General features: G+C 42.7%; 1 protein-coding gene across 2 annotated transcripts in view; it reads right to left on the bottom strand.

The window, feature by feature from the left end:
• The window catches only part of MBD9 (methyl-CPG-binding domain 9), a 77,183-nt gene extending 61,443 nt beyond the window's left edge, over positions 1 to 15,740 (bottom strand). For both annotated transcript variants that reach the window (XM_087699352.1, XM_087699353.1), the window contains exon 1: positions 14,664 to 15,740. In XM_087699352.1, the coding sequence (XP_087555478.1) occupies positions 14,664 to 15,406 (743 nt within the window). In that variant the 5' untranslated portion in view covers positions 15,407 to 15,740. The remainder of the gene's footprint in view (positions 1 to 14,663) is intronic.
• Positions 15,741 to 19,806: the final 4,066 nt, after the last annotated feature.

Below are 19,806 nucleotides of genomic sequence, written 5' to 3'. Positions count from 1 at the left end.
TTCGTGTGTTGCATTATTTATGGCGTACTTATTGTTACGGCCTCACTTATGGTTCCCGTTTATGTTTGCAAGGGTACACTGATTCTGACTAGGCAAGCGATCCTAACACCCAACATTCCCATGGCGGCTACCTCTTCGCCTTGGGCACGGCTTCCATTTCTTGGTCCAATCGTAAGCAAGAGACGGTGGCGGCTTCCACGGCCAAGAGTGAGTACAGGGTTCTCTTCGATGGCACCACCAAGGCCATCTACCTAAGGAGCTTATTAGCGGCACTTCACTTCCCTTGTGACTCTCCCACTGTTGTATGCTACAATAACCAAAGTGCCATTGCCCTTGCGGACAATTCGATCGTCGCACCATAGACACAACATGTAGGAGTCCACTTTCACTTTTCCAAAGAGCAAGTTGATCTAGGCACTATCCGCCTAGAGTTTGTACCTTCATCAAACAATTTTGCAAACATTTTGACCAAAGCGGTTAACCAGCCAGTTCTTCAGTACCTTTTACCTAGGATCGGCTTGGGTACACCCTCCCCTACTTCAAATTGACGAGGAGAGGATGCTTCCCTCTTGCTTTGCCTTCTAGTTTGAGAGGGGGGGGGCTACTTCTCTTGATAGTGACAGTGATGATGCTTACAGTTTATAGACATTCATTTATTCTTTTGTATTGTACTCATGGACATTTGTAACTTCATCTGCACTGTCAAGATGACATGATTGTAAAAGGACACTTAGGCAAGTGAACAATTACCCTACGAGGACATTGTCCAAGTGACACCGTTGCACTGCATTTTGCATTAGCATGACATCTTGCATCTCTCTTTGCATTACCCCATGTATTAGCATTATGTTCATATAAACATGCATTTGTGCACATTTATCTCTTTTTGGTCTTTTGGAGTGGCTAATTCTCAATCCACCATATTCGTGGCATTATACATGGCAATTTCCAAGGCAGTTCTCCCTAGCTTGCTTGCTTGTCTTACTTGCTTCAAAACTTTGTTATATTTGTGTTCCCCATACCTTAGCCATTTTCCTTATTCACCGACACCCAATACTAGTAGGGATGGTATGCTTGTTTTGTGAAGGTCTTGGATCTAACCATCCCTTATCACTCTCCCGTTTGGGACACGAATACTCCATAGGACGAAAACTCATTTGAAACCCTCACTTAATGTTAAATCTATCACAACTATAAAGCTCTCCAAAAAAAAAAGTCCATCGTTGATTTCATCTACCTTTGCAAGACTTAGTAGGACATTAGGCAACTGGCATGCGCCCTTTGTCCGATGCCCTAGCCTCTCTAGGGTGATCACTCGAACTTCCTTGGTAAGATAACCATCGCCTCTACAGTCTTAGTAGACCACTAGGCAACCGACGCACACCCTTTGTTCGATGCTCTCGCTACTTTGGGGTGGGACACCATGGGATAAAAGATAAAGAAAAGAAAAAGGGCTTGGCTAGCCTACTTCTTATGGCACCGTTGTTGGGCCTGAGAGGGGCATTAAGCTAAAAATGCATTAGCTTCACTTAAACAGCCTCAAAACATGCTTAATTAAGGAAGAAACCTTGTTTATTTAAAAAGAAATGCGTTCCTAGAGAGTGTATGTATCCCATAAGCACAAACCCACTTGGGAGGGCCCAAACTTTCTATAAATAGGTATACTGCCCTCCATTCAGCCTTAAACTCGTTTTTGCATAATTCATTCACTACATAGTGTGTTTGTTGCATGAGCATTGTATATTCAATAGTCATATCATTTCATTCATTCTTTGTATTCATTGTCTCTGAGATACCCGAATCCTAACTATGTTCTTCTATCAATCTGTGCTTTGTCGTACAATGTTATTTGTGTTTCTGTGTTAGGATATTTCTTCACATCGGCATCTTTTGTGGCTACAAGCGACGGTATTTCTTTGTGCAGGCGGCACATCTACACCTTCTGTAGCTGATTGCCTTCTGACACTCGCACTGTTTCCATCAAAACGCAGTATCTCTGGGTGATTGCAGATTTGGAATATATCTTACCATTAGTTTCAAGGCTTTGATGGCTCAAATGAGGAGCTTTTGTCTCACCACTCTTTTGAGCGGAGACGTGATTTTAGGGTGTTTCGACGGGTGGAGTCTCCTAGAACCCGTCCCTGTTCTGCTCATCTTTCACAATAGGCCCCGTCTAAAATGAAGGCTCCATCTGATGTAAACATTCCTTCTTTGATACCCTCTATTTAGGTTCCTATTCTTCCTTCCTTACCCAAAGAAAATAAACTCGACAATGCCAACTACTCATTGTGAACTTACAAGGTGGAGTGCATCCTCCACACCTTTGATCTTTAGAAGCTCGTTTCTAAGTCTATTCCCTGCCCTCAAGACAATCCAACTGATGGTACCTCGCTGGACCGTGCTACCTTGCAAGATCGGCTCAACTCTTAAACTCGATCCTTTTAGTGAGGGAAAGTTTGTTGGGTGTAAAGGCACCTCTCCCTAGCTTCCCATGTATTACTACACTGACAATACCCGTACCTGCACACTACAGGCGACGGGCGCCCATCAGTCACATTGTGACTGTTGGAGTTCTCACATTTGGAGGCTCTCTCTCGCTCTTGCTCGTGCTCATTCCACCATAGCTCTTGCTCTTGCTCGTGCTTCTACTTCAAGGCTCATCTCCCTTCAACTAGTATCAAAACCTTCTTCCTCACGAGCTTGCGCTTGGTCTGACACACTCTTGGCTTCCATTCGAATATCTACAGCAGTCATCTCTTTGTCGGTAGCCATGGCCACTCCGTTCAAGCTTCCTATCAATTGCATTCTTCTTGGGCACTCTTTGAGCCTTCGCAAGCAAGTTGGAGCAGCCCCCCATAGCCCTCACCCTGCTGGTGCAACATCATGTTGCATGAAACAGGCCCTTTTTTAGAAACAACTCACGTTTTTCATCTCCTATAGTATATCTTCTTCATTGGGCAGCTATGCAAGCACTTATACACTTGGTTTTGATGCTTGGTATTGATCCTTCCACTCTTAGCATTCGATTTGAGCGTTAAGCTTCAATTTTGGACTATTGTAATAGTTCACAGACTGTCATAAAACAGGGCAGCACCCTGTTTGATACTTCTATGGTCACCTTTGTTGGTCTTATGATGCCCAATTATGTTGCGGTGATGCCTACATATATAGGAATGCTATGCCCGTGTTATGGGTTGGATTTGAAGCTGATTTTGGTACTGAAATAGCTTGGTTTGATAGTGTATTCACTGCTGTCTACAGCAGAGCTAAACCTCTTTTAACAGGGATTTTATATGCCTATTGTTCCTGGCTATGATTCGGGTGTTCTATATGCACTATTGATGTGTACCATTGATGCTAGTACAATGGTATATCACATGCCCATGATTTGAGGTGGCTTTAAGCTTGATTTGAGGACTGATTTACTCAGTTTTGACACTGAATTTGTTGCTATAATAACCAAGGCTGAAGCTTATTTGGTCATTGTATGCTCTACCTATTGCTCATGGATACTTCTCGAGTGATTCATTTGACCATATGGATGTATATGGTGGTTGGAAAATGCTTTGTTTTGGTTCTGGAATGCTTTTGAGCAGTGATTAAGCTCTATTTTGGTCTACACTAACTAGCATTAGACTGCAATTAACATTCTTTGTGACAGACTATGCCTATTGTCTAAGCTTGACATCTAGGCTTCATGCTTTGATGCTTACTTCCAAAACGGATGCTACTTGGAATGTCTATGTCTGACCAACATTTGGGGCTTCATCTGTGATTGCATTTGAGCATTTTGGAGATCTTGGACACTCTATTTGGATGTTAGCTACTCAACTTTTGGAAGCTTCATTGCTTTATGCTTTATGGGCTAGAGCTACTTTGGGATTTATGCTCTTGATGTACCCTACTTGGATGTCCGATGTCTAATAATATGTACTTGATGTATTTGAGCAGTGCTTGCTCCATCTACATCTAACTTTCCTTCTAGTGGGAGATACTAGCCTATTTGGATGTACATGAGCTTTGACTTTGCAATTGAGCTTGAGATCATGGGACATTGACATGTATCTGCTCTCTCTGTGCTTCATGTATGCAGTTCATGCTTAATGGGCTGATTTGACACTACTCTTGGGTAGGCACCCATCTCTGTCATGGTGTTGTCAGTTATATATGCATCTTGCATGGCTCTATATTGAGCTTTACTTACACTACTCTGTCAATTGTGCATGTGCTTGGTCTCTTTTGTTACTCCGAGACTTGTTACATGCATGACTTTTATGTCTATGAGATGCATTCTGTCTGACACCTTGCTTGGTTGACAGTTCTTGGTGCCCATTGCTCTTTTTCACTCACTGTTAGATATATTTGCTTCCTACTTGTTGCAGTTGGTCATGTATCAATGATAGTTTCCCCTTTGGCTTCTTTTACCTACTGCTGTGATTTATTACAGCAAGCTGTAAATTGCAGACTGTGAGCATTTATTGAGGGCAACCATTATTGTTTGACACCCTTTTGGTCATATTTGGTGGACAGCTGGTCATTTTAGCAGTTTCTCTTATTTTCAGCTTGTTTTGGCAGTGGTTTTGGCATGTTTAATGCTAATTGCAGCAGCCTGTTTTCTGCATAGTCTGCCTCTGTTTGACTCATTATGGCTCGTCATCTCCAAGATACGGCTTTGTTTAACATTGCCAAGTTGGATGGCACCAACTATGGCTACTGGAGATCTCAAATATGGCAGGTTTTGGTGCAAAAATTGCAGATTAAGCCACTAAGAAACAAGGGTATTAAACCCAAGAACATGGATGATGATGACTAGGCTAATTTAGATGCACTATGCAAGTCCACTATCATTTTATCACTCTCTAAAGAGGTCCACAATAATGTTATCGAAGATGAAGATTAGAGGGCATCGAATCTATGGGAAAAGATTCAAGAACTTTATGCAAAGCAAAGCCCTGCTTCGCAAATGTATTGGCTTAAACAGTTGATGGATCTCCGCATGAAGGAGGGGACCCATTGTCTGCTCACTTTGGCCAATTTCATTCTATCATGAAGAATCTGCTTCAATAGGGTATTGAGTTTCAAGATAATCTGCATCCTTTGTTTCTGCTTGGCACTTTACCTGAGTCTTGGGATGGCTGAAATTGAAAGATGTAGAGAGTGCTCTTTAGACTGAGGAAATTAACATGAAAAACAATGATGCTTCCCGTAGTTCACATACTTTATCCGTTAGAGGTGGCAAAAGTAGCAAAAAAGATAATGATCATCATGGAAAGGACTCTCAAAAGTCCCGGAGTCACGTAGACGTAGCAAGTCCCATAGACATAAGTCTGATCTTACATGCCATTATTGTGGGAAAGCAAGACACATACGGCCTCAGTGCCATAAGATGCACAATGACAATAGCAAAAAAAAGGGGAAAGAGAAACTGCAAGAGAAATCCAATGATTGCAATATTATACTTGCAAAGTCCAATGTAATGATTGAGGAGATAAATGTCATCCAACCTGAGGAGTACAATGATGACTACATATTAGCAGCCTCTTCAAGTGATGCCTCTCAGCTGACCAAGGATCAATCTATGCATGCACAGTGTTGGCTCTTGGATTCGGGTGCGTCTTTTCCTGTGACCCCCTACCATGAGTGGTTTCATACCTATCGCAGTGTATCTAGTTCTGTGCGCTTAGGTGATGATTGGTCTCTTGTTATTATTGGCATTGGTGATGTCACTCTACAGTTTCCCTTTGGTAGCACTTTTGTTATGCATAATGTACATCGTGTACCCGCATTAACTAAAAGCCTTATGTCTATTGGGCAACTTGATGATGCAAGTTGTCATATATGCTTTAGTGATTCTGCATGAGAGAGAACTCATGGTAGACTTGTTCTTGCAAAAGGTACCAAATCTAGCAGTCTCTACCCCTTGGTTGTATTTGGTACAATTAACCATGTTTTGTGAGTGGGTTCTATCCCACATGTATCTCTCTGGCATGCTCGTCTTGGGCATATGTCGCTTAAGGGAATCAAAATGCTTCGTGCTTTGCAAACCTTCCGTCTTTTTGACTACTCGCATTTTGAGTCGTGTGATTACTATTTATCTAGCAAGCTGACTAGGAATTCACATAAAAAGTCTGGTATTACACGCATGGGTAAGCCTTTGGCTCTTGTGCATTTAAATGCGTGTGGACCATTGCCCTGCCAGTCATTAGGGAGTGCGAAGTACTTTGTCACATTTATTAACGATTATTCACGTAAGATTTGGGCTTATCCCATAAAGCAAAAATCTGATGTCTTGGCCGTCTTTCAGAGTTGGCTTGCTCTTGCAAAGAATCAATCTGGGCATAAGCTGAAATGCCTAAGGACAAATAATGGGGGTAAGTACGTCTCACGTACCTTTGAGTAGTTTTGTGACAAACAAGATATTAAGCATCAATTGACCGCCCCTTACACCCCTCCCCAAAATGGTATAGCTGAGCGCATGAATAGGACTATCTAGGAGAGGGTCCACAGTATACTTAGCAAGGCAGGCTTACCATAGCATTTTTGTGTTGAGGCAGTCTCTACTACCGTACATCTCATTAACAAGTCACCTTGCAGTGGTATTGACTTCTAGGTTGCAGAGGAGGTATGGACAGGAAAGCCTCCCTAATATGCTCATTCGCATGTCTTTGGATGTGAGGCTTTCTGCCATGTGCCAAAGGACCAACACAATAAGCTGGATCCAAAAAGTGTGAAACGCATTTTCCTTGGCTATGAAGATGCAAGTGAGATGGGTTATCGTCTTTGGGATCCGCAAGCACGGAAAGTCATCCGTAGCCATAATGTAGTCTTCCATGAAGACAAGATGCATAGACAGCCTAAGAAAGTGGTTGAGATGCACAGGGTTATCTTTCAAAAGGAGCCCCCTGCTCCTGCACAGCCAGCTAGACAGCCTGCACCAACAACCGATGCTCATGACCAAGATGTTAGGCATGAATTGGACAGGCAGCACAACCTGCTTTGAGGCGTTCTACTAGAGATAGACGACCTCCCGACCATTATACACCCTCCATGGATTATATCTTAGTTACAGATGTAGGAGAGCTTCTCGCCTATGATAAAGCTATACACAGGGGTGATTATCAATCATGGGAGAGGACTACGCAATCTGAGATTGACTCATTGCATAAGAATCATACATGGGACTTGGCTTCCTTGCCTAGTGGCAAGAAGACTTTGCCTTGTGAGTGGGTGTACAAGTTGAAAAGTACCCCTACCCACCCCAAGCTGGCATATAAGGCCAAATTGGATGCTAAGGGTTTTAAGCAGGTGTTGACTTTGATGAAGTCTTTTCTCCTGTGGTCAAGATGACTACCCTACGCTTAGTCCTCACTTTGGTTGCCCAGCTTGACTTGGATCTTTATCAATTGGATGTCAAGACGGCTTTCTTACATGGGGACTTGCATAATGAGATATACATGGAGCAGCCTAAGGGTTTTGCAGAGCCTAGTAAGGAACACCTAGTGTGCAGACTGAGAAAGAGTCTTTATGGTCTAAAGCAGACACCTAGGGAATGGTACCGCAAGTTCGATGCTTTTATACAATCACAAGGCTACAATCATAGTACTATGGATCTGTGTTTGTACACAAACAAAGCCCGTGTGATAGTTCATCATTGATTTTGGTACTCTATGTGGATAACATGCTTTTGGCAGGGAAAGCTTATGATGAGCTAGATGCTCTTAAGGCTCAGCTCAAAAAGAGCTTTGCGATGAAAGATCTAGGATAGGTCTCTCATATACTTGATATGCGCATTACCCATGGCAAGTCTCAAGAATTACTCTATCTCTCACAAAAGGAGTATATCCATAAAGTCCTTGAACACTTCGGTATGCAGGATGTGAAGCCTATTGGCTGTCCATTGCCTTCTCATGTGAAGGTATCACAAGCCGATTGTCCGCAAATAGATGAGCAAAAGGTAGAGATGGCCAAGATTCCCTATGCATCCACAATGGGCAATCTTATATATACCATGATAGCCACCCATCCAGATATTGCATTTGCAGTTGGTGTTGTGGCATGTTATATGGCTATACCTAGCAAGAGGCATCGGGATGCCGTGAAAGGTATCATGAGGTACCTAAAGGGCACTACTGCTATGTGCATTTGTTATGGCAGCCAAGATACAAGAGTCATTGGGTACATTGACTTTGACTATACAGGACATGCAAACAATAGGAAGTCTACTTCTAGCTATGCGTTCACTTTTACTAGAGATGTTATTTCATGGATGTCTAGGGTGCAGAAATGCACGGCCCTCTCCACTACAAAGACCAAGTATGTTGCAGCCACTGAGGCTTGCAAGGAGGCCATCTGATTAGGCCATTTGGTTATTGACCTTGGTATGACGGATGCTATCCCTACACTGCATTTGGATTCTCTGAATACTATCCAATAAGCCAAGAATCCGATCTTCCATGCGAAGACAAAACAAATTGAGATGAGGTATCACTTCATTCGTGAGGTCGTTGAGGACAGGACCGTTGATCTTGTCAAGATTTTGCCTTCCTTAAGAAGATGATGGCATAGGATGAGATGACGTCTTTCCTTATCTTGTTGTATCAATGTACACTCCCCTCCCCCCCCCTATTGCCCCTCTTCATTGAGGCAAATTCACCTTTAAGTGGAAGGTTGTTAGGGGTAAAGGTGCCTCTACCTAGCCGCCCATGTATTACTACACTGACAATACCTGCGCCTACACACTACAGGAGGCGGGCGCCCATCATTTTCACTTCATTCTTTATTCTTTCAATGACATTTGAATAAAGGAAAGGCCGGTCACACATTGTGACTATTGAAGTTCCCACATTTGAAGGCTCTCTCTCTCTCTCTCTCTCTCTCTCTCTCTTTACTCCTTCCACCATAGCTCTTGCTCCCGCTCATGCTTCCACTTTAGCCTTTAGGGCTCACCTCCCTTCAGAGTTCCTTTCCCAAACAAGTGCTTTGCATGTATCAGAGACTCCACAACCTCTCTCGAAGCATGATGAGCCTATCACCATTCCTCGATGGTATCGGCAACTCATGGAGAATGCAAGTATTGCCCATTTTCCTACTACTCCTTCAGGTCCACATAGATCAGCTCATTTACATGCCTAGCAAGATAGTTTACTTTGTGTAAACTATGCTCTTATGACCCAAATTCTCCATGACAATGAGCCTACTTCAATTGATGAGGCTCTTGCAGAGGATGTTTGGTGACAAGTTATGCAGGATGAGTTCGGTTCTATCGAGTGCAATCAAACTTGGGAGTTGGTTCCGTGTCCTTGACAACAAAAGGTGATTGGTGTGAAGTGGGTATATAAGACCAAGTATCTTGCTTATCGTTCCTTGGACAACTACAAGGCTAGGCTTCTTGCCAAGGGTTTTGCACAGCAGGCAAGATTGGATTATTTTGAGACCTTCGCACCTACGGCTCGTAGGCCTACAATTTGAGCTATTTTGGCTCTTGCAGCCCATCACCATTGGCCTCTCTATCAAATGGACGTTGAGTCTACATTCTTGCATGGCATCCGTGAAGAGGAGATTTATGTCTCTTAGCCTCCAAGTTTTCTTGTGCAAGGCGAGGACTATGTTTATCGATTGCGGAAGGCCCTCTATGGCCTAAAGCAAGCTCCGAGAGCTTGGTACCAAAGGATTGATTGCTTCTTTCATGACCATGGCTTCCAGCGATCAGCTCATAACCCTAACCTTTACTATAAAGTTAAGGGTGACGTGTGTGTTTTGATTATCTTATGTGATGATGATCTTATCATCTTAGGGAGTGCTTCTATGGAGGTTGATCGGACTCCAGATATTCTAAGACAAGAGTTTGAGATGACAAATCTTGGGATCCTCCACTTCTTCCTTGACCTAGAGATTTAACAAATGGCACAGGCATCTTTATCTCACAACACAGGTATATCTCCAAGTTACTTTCGTAGTTTGGTATGGCCAAGTATCAGCCTATTTCTTGCCCCATGGACCCTAAGTCCAAGCTTGTGGCAGCAAGAGATCCCCTTTCAGGTGCTACCCGCTACAGGTGCCTTGTCGGCTCCCTTATCTGGCTCATCCACACTCGGCCACACATTTCTTTTGTGGTGGCTCTGTTGTCTTCTTTTATGAAGACTCCCACACACGATCACTAGAGGGCAGCGTTGCATATTCTTCAGTATTTACAAGGGACTTGATCCTACAGAATCATGTATGGAGAGGGGGTTACTCTTTTTGGATGGAGTGACTCTGACTGGGCAGGTGATGTGGATTCGAGACGGTCCACTACAAGTTATGCCTTCTCCCTAGGATCAGGAGCTACCTCTTAGAGCAACAACTAGCCTACTATGGCCCTTTCTTCTACAAAGGCTAGGTATTGTGCCTTATGTTAAATGGATATGGAAGCAATTTGGCTCCATCGTATGTTGGAGATTAGCTTTCCATAGACATGACCTACGGAGTTGTGCATAGACAACCAAAGTGCTCTTGCTCTAGCGAAGAACCCGGTGTTTTATGTTTGCACGGAAGGCATTGAGATTTAGTATCACCATGTTCGTGAGTAGATCGTGGATTTCGAGCTAGCGATGGCCTACTGTCCCACGGAGGACAATGCGGCGGATCTCTTCACAAAGTCTTTCCCCAAGGCTTCTATGCTTCATTATATAAGATTGTTGGGTCTTCACACACTCCCAAGATCTGAGAGGGGGTGTTAGACTACCCTATTTAGTCATGTTAGTCTGTCATCTCCTAAATGTGAGCTCTTGTGAGAGTTTGACAGAGACGTCGGAGCTCTAACAATTTAGTGTGCATTTCTATGCATTTCCTCCATTTTAGGCACATTTCTTGTGCATTTCCTCTATCTGTCTATTGGATACCAACCCCTAACACTGCCTACCTGCTCCACGACTACCTAGGATATTTTGTCATTATTTTTTCATTTTTTCTGTGCAGTTGGACTACATTTATAGAAGTCGTATCACCTATTTTAGTAGGTCGGCCAGATATAGAGGCCTTTTTAGCAATCAGCCAATTTTAGAGGAGTTTGACTATTTATAGCCATAGCCCACACTTGGCTGATCATTCTTTTTTTTACAAATTCAGCACACTCCTCTCTCCGACACTCTCCTACATTGGTGCTGCCATCATCTTAGCCTAATCTGGTTCCCTCACTGACGCCTTGGCCTGCATGCAAGGATTGATTCATCTTTGGTCAATGAAGTATTTCTTCCTTCATCTTCTGCTCTCTCTCTATGTTCGTGTTCCTTCTTCCGTAGCGCACTCTCACAAAATCAGCCAAAAGAAGATGGACAGAAGCTGAAAATACTGTCACCCAACCTGAAAGAGCCCAAGAGGCTAAACACACATGAGTTGCAGGTCAAAACACAGATAGAAGAGGCATTAAATGTAGTCGCCAGCTGTCAAATGAGTCAGAAATCAAAAAACACAGGTAGCAAGGTATTATTATTTATATGCAGTCAAGGCAGCCCATAGGACATAGAGACAGGGAACGCTCGTTCTGACACTTAGGAACAGATTAACGCATTCCAAGAGGTCCAAGCCCAAGAAACGCTGGAGGAACATTCCCATCCCACCCGTTCTGGGCCGTTCCCTGTTTGGAACGGCCGTTCCAACACAGGTTTTTTTTTTTTAAACGTCGATCATGTCCTATCCCGCCTCGCGACAACTATCCTGACTCCTGCCTCTTGTGATTACTGTCACGGCTCACCTGTCGTGACTCTTGCCCCGCCTCGCACCAACTAGCCCCACTCCCGTCTCTCTCGCCTGCCTAACTCACCTCTCGCGCCTCTCAACTGCCTAGCTTGACTGCCAACCCCGCCCCCAGCTCCCACCTCTCCGCCTGTCTAGCGCCTCTTCCACCTACCTAGAATTTTACGAATTATGTCTCAAATTTCACGAATTATGGTTGACATGATATATCTCTCTAGATTCTAAGACTTAAGTGTTGATTCTCTCTCTCTCTCTCTCTCTCTCTCTCTCTCTCTCTCTCTCTCTCTCTCTCTCTCTCTCTCTCTCTCTCTCTCTCTCTACACACACACACACATATATATATGTATGTATATATATATGCCGTTCCCGTTCCCCATTCTTGGTAACTATGCCATGCCATAGAAGGAGTACAGCAACAAGTTGCAGTTGTCTAATGGCTAAAATCGCCCAGAAACTAGTCGCCCAACGATCAGGAATCAGCAATAGAAGACCTGTAATCAGCAGAAATCACCATGCAAAATGGAGATCTTGAAATTTGATACCATGTCAAAAGTGGATGCAACAATGGAAGCATGAAAGAATGCTGAAAAAAACTATTGAACACGAGGATAGAATAGAGAAACACAAAAGAACACTGCAAAGAGGAGAACTCGGAAGAATGCTCGGAAAATGGAATCCATACAGCAAACACGAGAATGACGCATACAACTATGAGTAGTACTAGCACTAGCTCCCTCTCTCCACAAAACCTATAGGTGATGATGTGAAAGTTTGGAGGGAGCCCCAGAATAATTAGGACAAAAATATGCCATAAATGGCAATAGGTTGGCCAGCAATAATTGCCCAAATACACATCATAATGACCGTAATAAAATGCCTAGAAATATCAGGCATGAGCTAGACTCACACATGAGCTAACCGGACTACCCAGGCTCTTCCCTACTGTTCTACTAATGACAAACTTCACGGCCCTAATTACTTAACATGGAGTGCTATTACGAAAGCATGGGTTGTGCAAAAACGATTGTGGTACATGGTTCATAAAGCTATTGAGTGTCCTCAATCTCCCCCTCCTCTTCCAGATGATTAGAACCAAGACAACCATGAGGAATCTGTGCTTACATGAGATTCTAATGACACTCGTGCATATTCTGCTCTTCTCCGATGTATCTCTAAAGAGGTTCTACCAACAGTCAAGGAGCAGCTTCAGATGTTGTATGAGGCTCCCTTCACCATGCATGTAGTTACCCTCTATGAACAGCTCTAGCAAATTAAATTTAAGCTTAAGGATAGAGAGAGTGTGTTAGCAGTCTAGTCACCTCATGAGTACATCTGGGCATGTGCAATAGTGGACTAGGTATTACTGTTTATTTTAGGCATTTGTCATTATAATGGTGATTTGGGCCATTTTTTGCTAGCCAACCACATTTATTGTGGTCCCAAGTGCTGGCCAGCCTAATCATTTTTATGGCATATTTTTGTGCTATTTATATGGCTCCCTCCTTCTCAGTCATTCATTCATCAGTTGAAATTCCACTACAAATCCTCTTGTAGAGAGGGAGCCGATGCCAATGCCCATACAGTCAATGACTCGCTATTATACACGATTGTCTCATATTTAGTAAATGGATTCCATTTACCATCATATCGCTAAGTTCTCCCTTTGCAATGTTCTTTTGTTTTCTTATGTTCTCTTATGCTGTCCAGTCTATTACAGCAATCTTCTACACTTCCATTGTTGCACCCACTTCTGACATACACATGTACAATGTGATGCTAACAATTCCAACATGGCCCTAGAGAAGTTTCACATGTAGACTTTATTGCCCTGCCAACCAGCTAAATTGATCATTTTCCTACATCTATCTACTATCCACATAGCTCTTTTCAACCTAACTACCATCGTCCATCCATGTGTTGGTTCCATGTAATCGTGACTAGTTGTTCGACAATTTAGAACACCTTATGCATGCCCATAACTATACTTGTGTGTCCCTTGCCTCTTTATTTGATGATACCTTCTACTTCACAAATCATAACATATATACTAGTTTTTGAAGCAATGATCTATCTTTTCTACAATTACGAGTGTCGGCCATTGCACACATTCTTAAAACGTTTGAAAATAAATTCAAAACAAAATCATCATTCAAATACTCAAAGATTATTATCATTATCTTTTTTCTTACTTTGTGATTTGTAATGCTAAACGCTAAGAATCTTCACTCTAAGGCTTCCACATGCAATGTAGTACTTCCATAGGATGAAATCTCTGGCTTCCTGTGATAGGCGTTTTGTGTTTGTTTTCCAATTGTTGAAGACTCCTAACAAATTCTCTAGAAAGTTTTAAATTGTTCTTCATGGAGTCATTGTGAATTCCCCACCTTAGGGGCAAATTTTCAAAGATATTCTAATCATTGTCCAATCGAAGGACATATACCTTAAAAACAAGGTGCTTTATTGAAAATCAAAGTCCAAAGGTAACAATCTAACCTAAATCAACTTGCCACGGAACTTGCAACATAAATATGTTAAGCAACATATAACCATATAGAATTGTTGTGGCCATCAAAGGAAGCTTTGCCAAGGTCGTACTAAAACAAGATATAGAGCAATAAATATTACAACCTATGATGCCATTTATTTTTTTCATAACCTAACAAAAGGTTCCCACACTCCCTTAGCTTGCACATAGTTAGACACAAGATCCATGATATTCGTCCGCAAATGATGGCTCCAAATCCAAGCAATTAGAAAATTTAACACGTGCCCAGGTCCCACAGTGAGCAGGTAAGTATGATCAAATAAGTTTTACAATTACTTTCAAGCTGCAAAAACCTAAATCCAAATCCATCGCCTGAGTGTCTGACACAACTCTTTTCCTAATCCAGTATTGAGTTCTTAAAAGGATACTCACAGCAGTAACTTGCCTGGTATTGCGAGTTCTAGGTTCTTCCAGCTCACTGTTGGCGACAGCAATGGCCTTTTGATCAATATCCTGTAGACTGTTACTTTGATCCATATCACGCTCTTGTTTAGGTTTATTTATCTTCCCAAGTTGGCTTCCATCTAAACCAATGCTGGATTCACTTGGTGTCAATTGTTGACCGCCTGGGATCCCACTGGCTCTGACAGATCCTTGATTGTGAATTCCTATCCTTCCCAATGGCCATTTTGGCTTCTTCTGCCCCATAGCACATGAGGCACATACCCACTCGTCGAATGCCACAGCCTGACTATCCCGAAGCTTTAGGCACCTCAAGTGGAAGCTTTGCTCACAGACATCGCATATCAAAGTTTTCTTTGAGAGTTCCGCCTTGCTGCAGCACACACAATCTGAAACCTGCCCATCCTGTGGTTTTCCCACCTCCCCAGGGAACTCCGCAGCTGCCCCTGCATTGTCCGTGCACAATCGGTACTCCTTGACAACATCCATGGTGGTCATATCAGCGAGAACACTATGCCTGGCTGTAGGGGAGGGTGTCTCGCAAGCCGTTGTGGCAACATAGTGCTCCGTTTGGGCTGGTTGAAGGTGCTCCTGTGGGTTGTCAATCAACCTTTTGATATCAGGGCCAGCAGGGGCATCTGCCTGTTCGATAGCGGGTAGATTCAAGTCCATAATGGGCCTCTCTCTCTCTGTCATGGTGAGAGGTAGGCTAGGAGGCTGCCTCATACAATGGTTCTAAGCAATGCATCTCTGCGACAGCTCTGTGGTCCACTAAGAAGCCCTAATTCGGGCACTGTGGCATGCAGATTCGAGCTGGAGGTTACGAATTGGAAGCCATGTGAAAATGCTCAGACCGATCAAGAAATTTACAGCCCCGTGAATTATCGATGGCGGCCACACGCGAGATGGGAGTACCTGCACCAGCGCGATTGGCGGACGAGAGAGAGAAACTCGAGACGTCAAAATCGTTCGTAAGGAAGACGAGCTGAAGCCTCGCTCGCAGAGGCAGAGAGAAAGAGAGAGACACAGGGACACACTGTCCTTGTTCAATTTTGTGAAACCCTCGTAATCGGGCCAAATAATAATGAGAATAATAATCGCGCTAGCCTGGAAAACAGTTTTAATTTATCAAAACATTTCAAAACAAACTGCGCGTTCTCTCGTTAAACGCCTTCGCGAATTTGAAAATGAATCGAATTACGAGGTGGATTTTAATCCTCGTTTGTGCATTTTTTAAATAAATTCTCCTGCCCTATCACTTATACGAATAGGCAATGCTGTTGGTTCGATCGGGTGTGAGTTGTGTGACACGGGTGCATGTGTTCAATCCTTGCGTTGCGCGGTGCTTCAAAAACGGCCTAGGTGTATTGCAATCCATCCTTTAAATTTTGAAATTTACCTTTGAAGGATTTTAGTCTAAAAATTTTCAATATAAGTATTTTACATCTTTTGGGAAAAATGCTTTTTCGAACATTGGTTGTGCTTCCTCATCAATGCCAATCTGTTAAGTAATCCTCCTAACCATTACTACAGCAATACCCTCCTATGCATCCATTAAAGGTCACTTGTGAACCTCTAACCTTTCACGTACTGGAGATATGGATGAACTACAGGACACCTTTCATATTGCCAATTAGTGGATGTTGATGTTTTTCTCTCAAGGCTTCACACTATGATTTGACAAACCAATGCAATTCTTGCAATTATGAAATAACATGGGCTAAATCACTTGTATAGATCCAATCAATTTGTTAATCTCCAAAACCCCAAAACATAGGTCACGTTGCTTTTTTTTTGCACGATTTAGTAGTGACTCATCCACCCTACCTACAAAGTTCATAGTTTCCTTTCCTTGGTCTAGGGCAACATGAGAAGTAGAGGCAAAGTTCAAAAATTCACAAGATAATTTAATATGTTCTTCAAAAAGTTATTGGCTTTTCATTAAGCTACTCAAACAAAAGCTAACACTTTATGAGGAGTAGCTCTAAAGACTATTCTTTAATATTCATTTTGAGACTGGAAGTGTAATGGTATGATTTCATCTTTGGGCATTACATTCTTTTGATATGTTAGGAGAGTGAACATTGGTCAATGACATAGCATCACAAGAACTAGCTGCAAGTATGTACTCCCCATCAAAGTCATCACTCTGCATGACATTTATCTCCTCAATTTTCACACTGGATTTCGCAAGCATAATGCTACAATCAGAGGACATTTCCTGTACTTTGTCTTTCCCTTCTCTTTGCGCTTCTCATTGCGCAACTCATGACACAATGGGCGTATATGACTCTTCTTGCCGCAATGATGACATATCACATTAGCATTTCTCCCGTGAGACTTGCTAGGTGACTTACCACCCAACTTAGACCTAGACTTCTGCGAGTCTCTGCCACGGCCATTCTTGCCATTACCATCTCTACCTCTAATAGTCAAAGCATGTGACACACAAGAGGCATCCAAGTTCTTACGGTTGATCTCTTCCTACATAAGAGCACTCTCTACATTAGGCAAGTTCAAAATAGTAGCAGGAGCACATAAGGCAATGCGAAATACATCCCATGACTCACTTAGAGTCCCAAGCAAAAACAATGGAGTAACCTCATCATTAAAGGTAATACCATGCGAAGTCAAGTTCTTGAGAATAGAATGGAACTGGCTCAAATGATCAGACATTGTCATATTCTCCTTTGTGTGCAGGTCCATAAGCTGCTTCAGCCAATACATCTAACTTGGTGGACTTTTCTTGTCATAGATATTCTTAATTTTATCCCAAAGCTACCGAGCACTCTATGCTTCCTCAACCACATTGTAATGCACATGTTCAGTGAGAGACAAGACGAGGGTGGACTTGCATAACTCATTAAGCTCATCCCATTCACCATTAGTCATAGTTTCAAGCTGCTCGCCATGCATCCTTAGTGGCTTTATCTATGATTTCTACACCAATACCTACCAAACTTGGCTCTTCTAATAGGCATAATTCGTACCATCAAGCTTAATGATGTTGAAGATAGCACTATTAATGGAAGAAGAACCCGTAATGCAGTCCAAACAATGCAGACAGCTCAAAACTGCTTGTTGTTTCTGCTGTAAACAGCCAAAATACCACCAAAACCAAGGCAAAATGACCACAAACTAATAGCTAATGATACTGCCCACCAAGTACCATCAAAAGCACATAAAATCAGGATGATTCAGTATGAAAATTCCACATCAGTCCATGTATAACTACTTGCTGTAATAAATTACAACCAAGTACAATGAGAGCAAACTGTAGGTAAAATCAAGGCACCAAGTCAACCACTGACTGTCAAAGCATAACCAACATTGAGCAGACATAAATCAGTATATGACAGTCATATGGACATCGAGCAAGCACCCAAGCATGTCAAACGAATCCGTCAGTAAGCCGGCACACCCCTTGTGTAATAAGGCAAAGTGTACACAACGCTAGCAAGACTTGACACAAAGAGGTGTATGCTCAGGGAATGCAAAGCCCAAATTAGCCCTAGTACATGTATGCGGACCACCGCATATCAACCATGCAACATCCAAGTGAAGAAGATCCCAGTCTTAGAAGACTCAAAGCTCAATAGCATAAACCACTTGCTCAATGTCTATTAAGCATCCAAATATGCTCCCACTAGCACAAAAGTCATATGGATCAAGCCAAGAAGCTCAAGAAAGGCATATGATAGCACCAGTAACGAAAGATCCAAGACCAGACATCAATAAGACATCATGAGCATATAGGCTCTGTAGCCTCCAATTATAGCATCCATAGACATCAACTGTATCTCAAATACAACTCTAGCAAGCCAAGAAATATCCCAAGTAAGTTCTAGGAAGCCAAATGCAAGCAAAGACAAGGTACTAATAGCAATCGGCTCCAAACAATGTAACTAGCATGTAGTAGTGGCATAGCCCAAGCATGTTAAGACCGGTCAACATACATGCCATATGTACATCCAAGACAGAGCATCAAATGCATTCCAAAGCCGAGCTCAAACTCAAATGAAGATCTGGAACCAAAGACAAGCTCGATGTCATACCCCAAAGGTCAATACTTCATTGCATATCCCAAAGACATAGCCCGAAACCAATAGGCATAACCAAACATGAAGTAATAGGCTTTAGTCCACTATTGTACAACAATGATTTAGTGTTCGAAATTGAGTATTTTTAGCAAGAAAATCAATTCAAAATGATGGCCTAATGTGTGCCTTGTATCCCCCAAACAATCGGGCGTCAATAGGTACCAAACCAATAAAGTAGAAGTGCCCAAACAAGCATAGCATTAGATCCCAATGTTACTTCTACGTAACATGATTGTGAGACTGCTGTAAATAGTCTTGGGAATGTACAGATCAGACCCAACTTTGATGCCAATGATCAAGGAGGCTTCAATACATGTTAGAGACCATTGCTAAGTGCATTGCCAAGCCCGAAGAAGCATGACATAGCCATCACTGATGAGGAGTAGGTGTGCTGCTGTGGTATGTAGTCCAAATCAACCAAAAAAATGGTGCAAATATGCTGATGTATGCTTCTGCTACTGTGCATCCACGTGGCCTCAATGGTAATGGTTAGAGGCTCCAAGGGGTGCCTAGGGAGACACACAACAAGCCTCAAGTGCTCAAATGTAAGAGGGAGCAAGATACAAGCTCTAAGGGTTTGAGCTATAGCTACCCTAATTGATCACAACCTGAGAACTGAATAAAAGCACTGAAAGAACACTTCAATACCTCTGTAGCAATACTCTAAGGGTGCCTCAATAGGCCGGAAAGGTGCTCGAGAAGCCACGGAGTGACGGGAGCTTGGAAAGGTCGGCTATGGCTGCCGGGAAGGAGACCCCATGCTGTAGGTGTTTGAATGGAAGCTAAGAATGCCACGAACTAAGCTTGGGAAGTCGAGAAGCCTTGCTCTGATACTAGTTGAAAGATGAGAAGGATCGAAACTTGCTTGGAAGTGAGCTATGGCGGAGAGCAAGAGTAAGAAGAGTGAGAGAGACACAAATGGGAACTCCAACAGTCACAATGTGTGACCGGGCCTTCCTTTATTCAAACTGTCACTAAAAGAATAAAGAATAAAGTGATAGTAACGGGCCCTCACCACCTGCAGTG

Source organism: Lygodium microphyllum, chromosome 18 (assembly GCF_053477565.2).
Source record: "Lygodium microphyllum isolate KBCC chromosome 18, Lygodium_microphyllum_v1.1.10, whole genome shotgun sequence".
NCBI classification, from domain to species: domain Eukaryota; kingdom Viridiplantae; phylum Streptophyta; class Polypodiopsida; order Schizaeales; family Lygodiaceae; genus Lygodium; species Lygodium microphyllum.
Note: the sequence above shows the minus strand (reverse complement) of the source record. Positions and strands in the feature narration are given on the sequence as shown.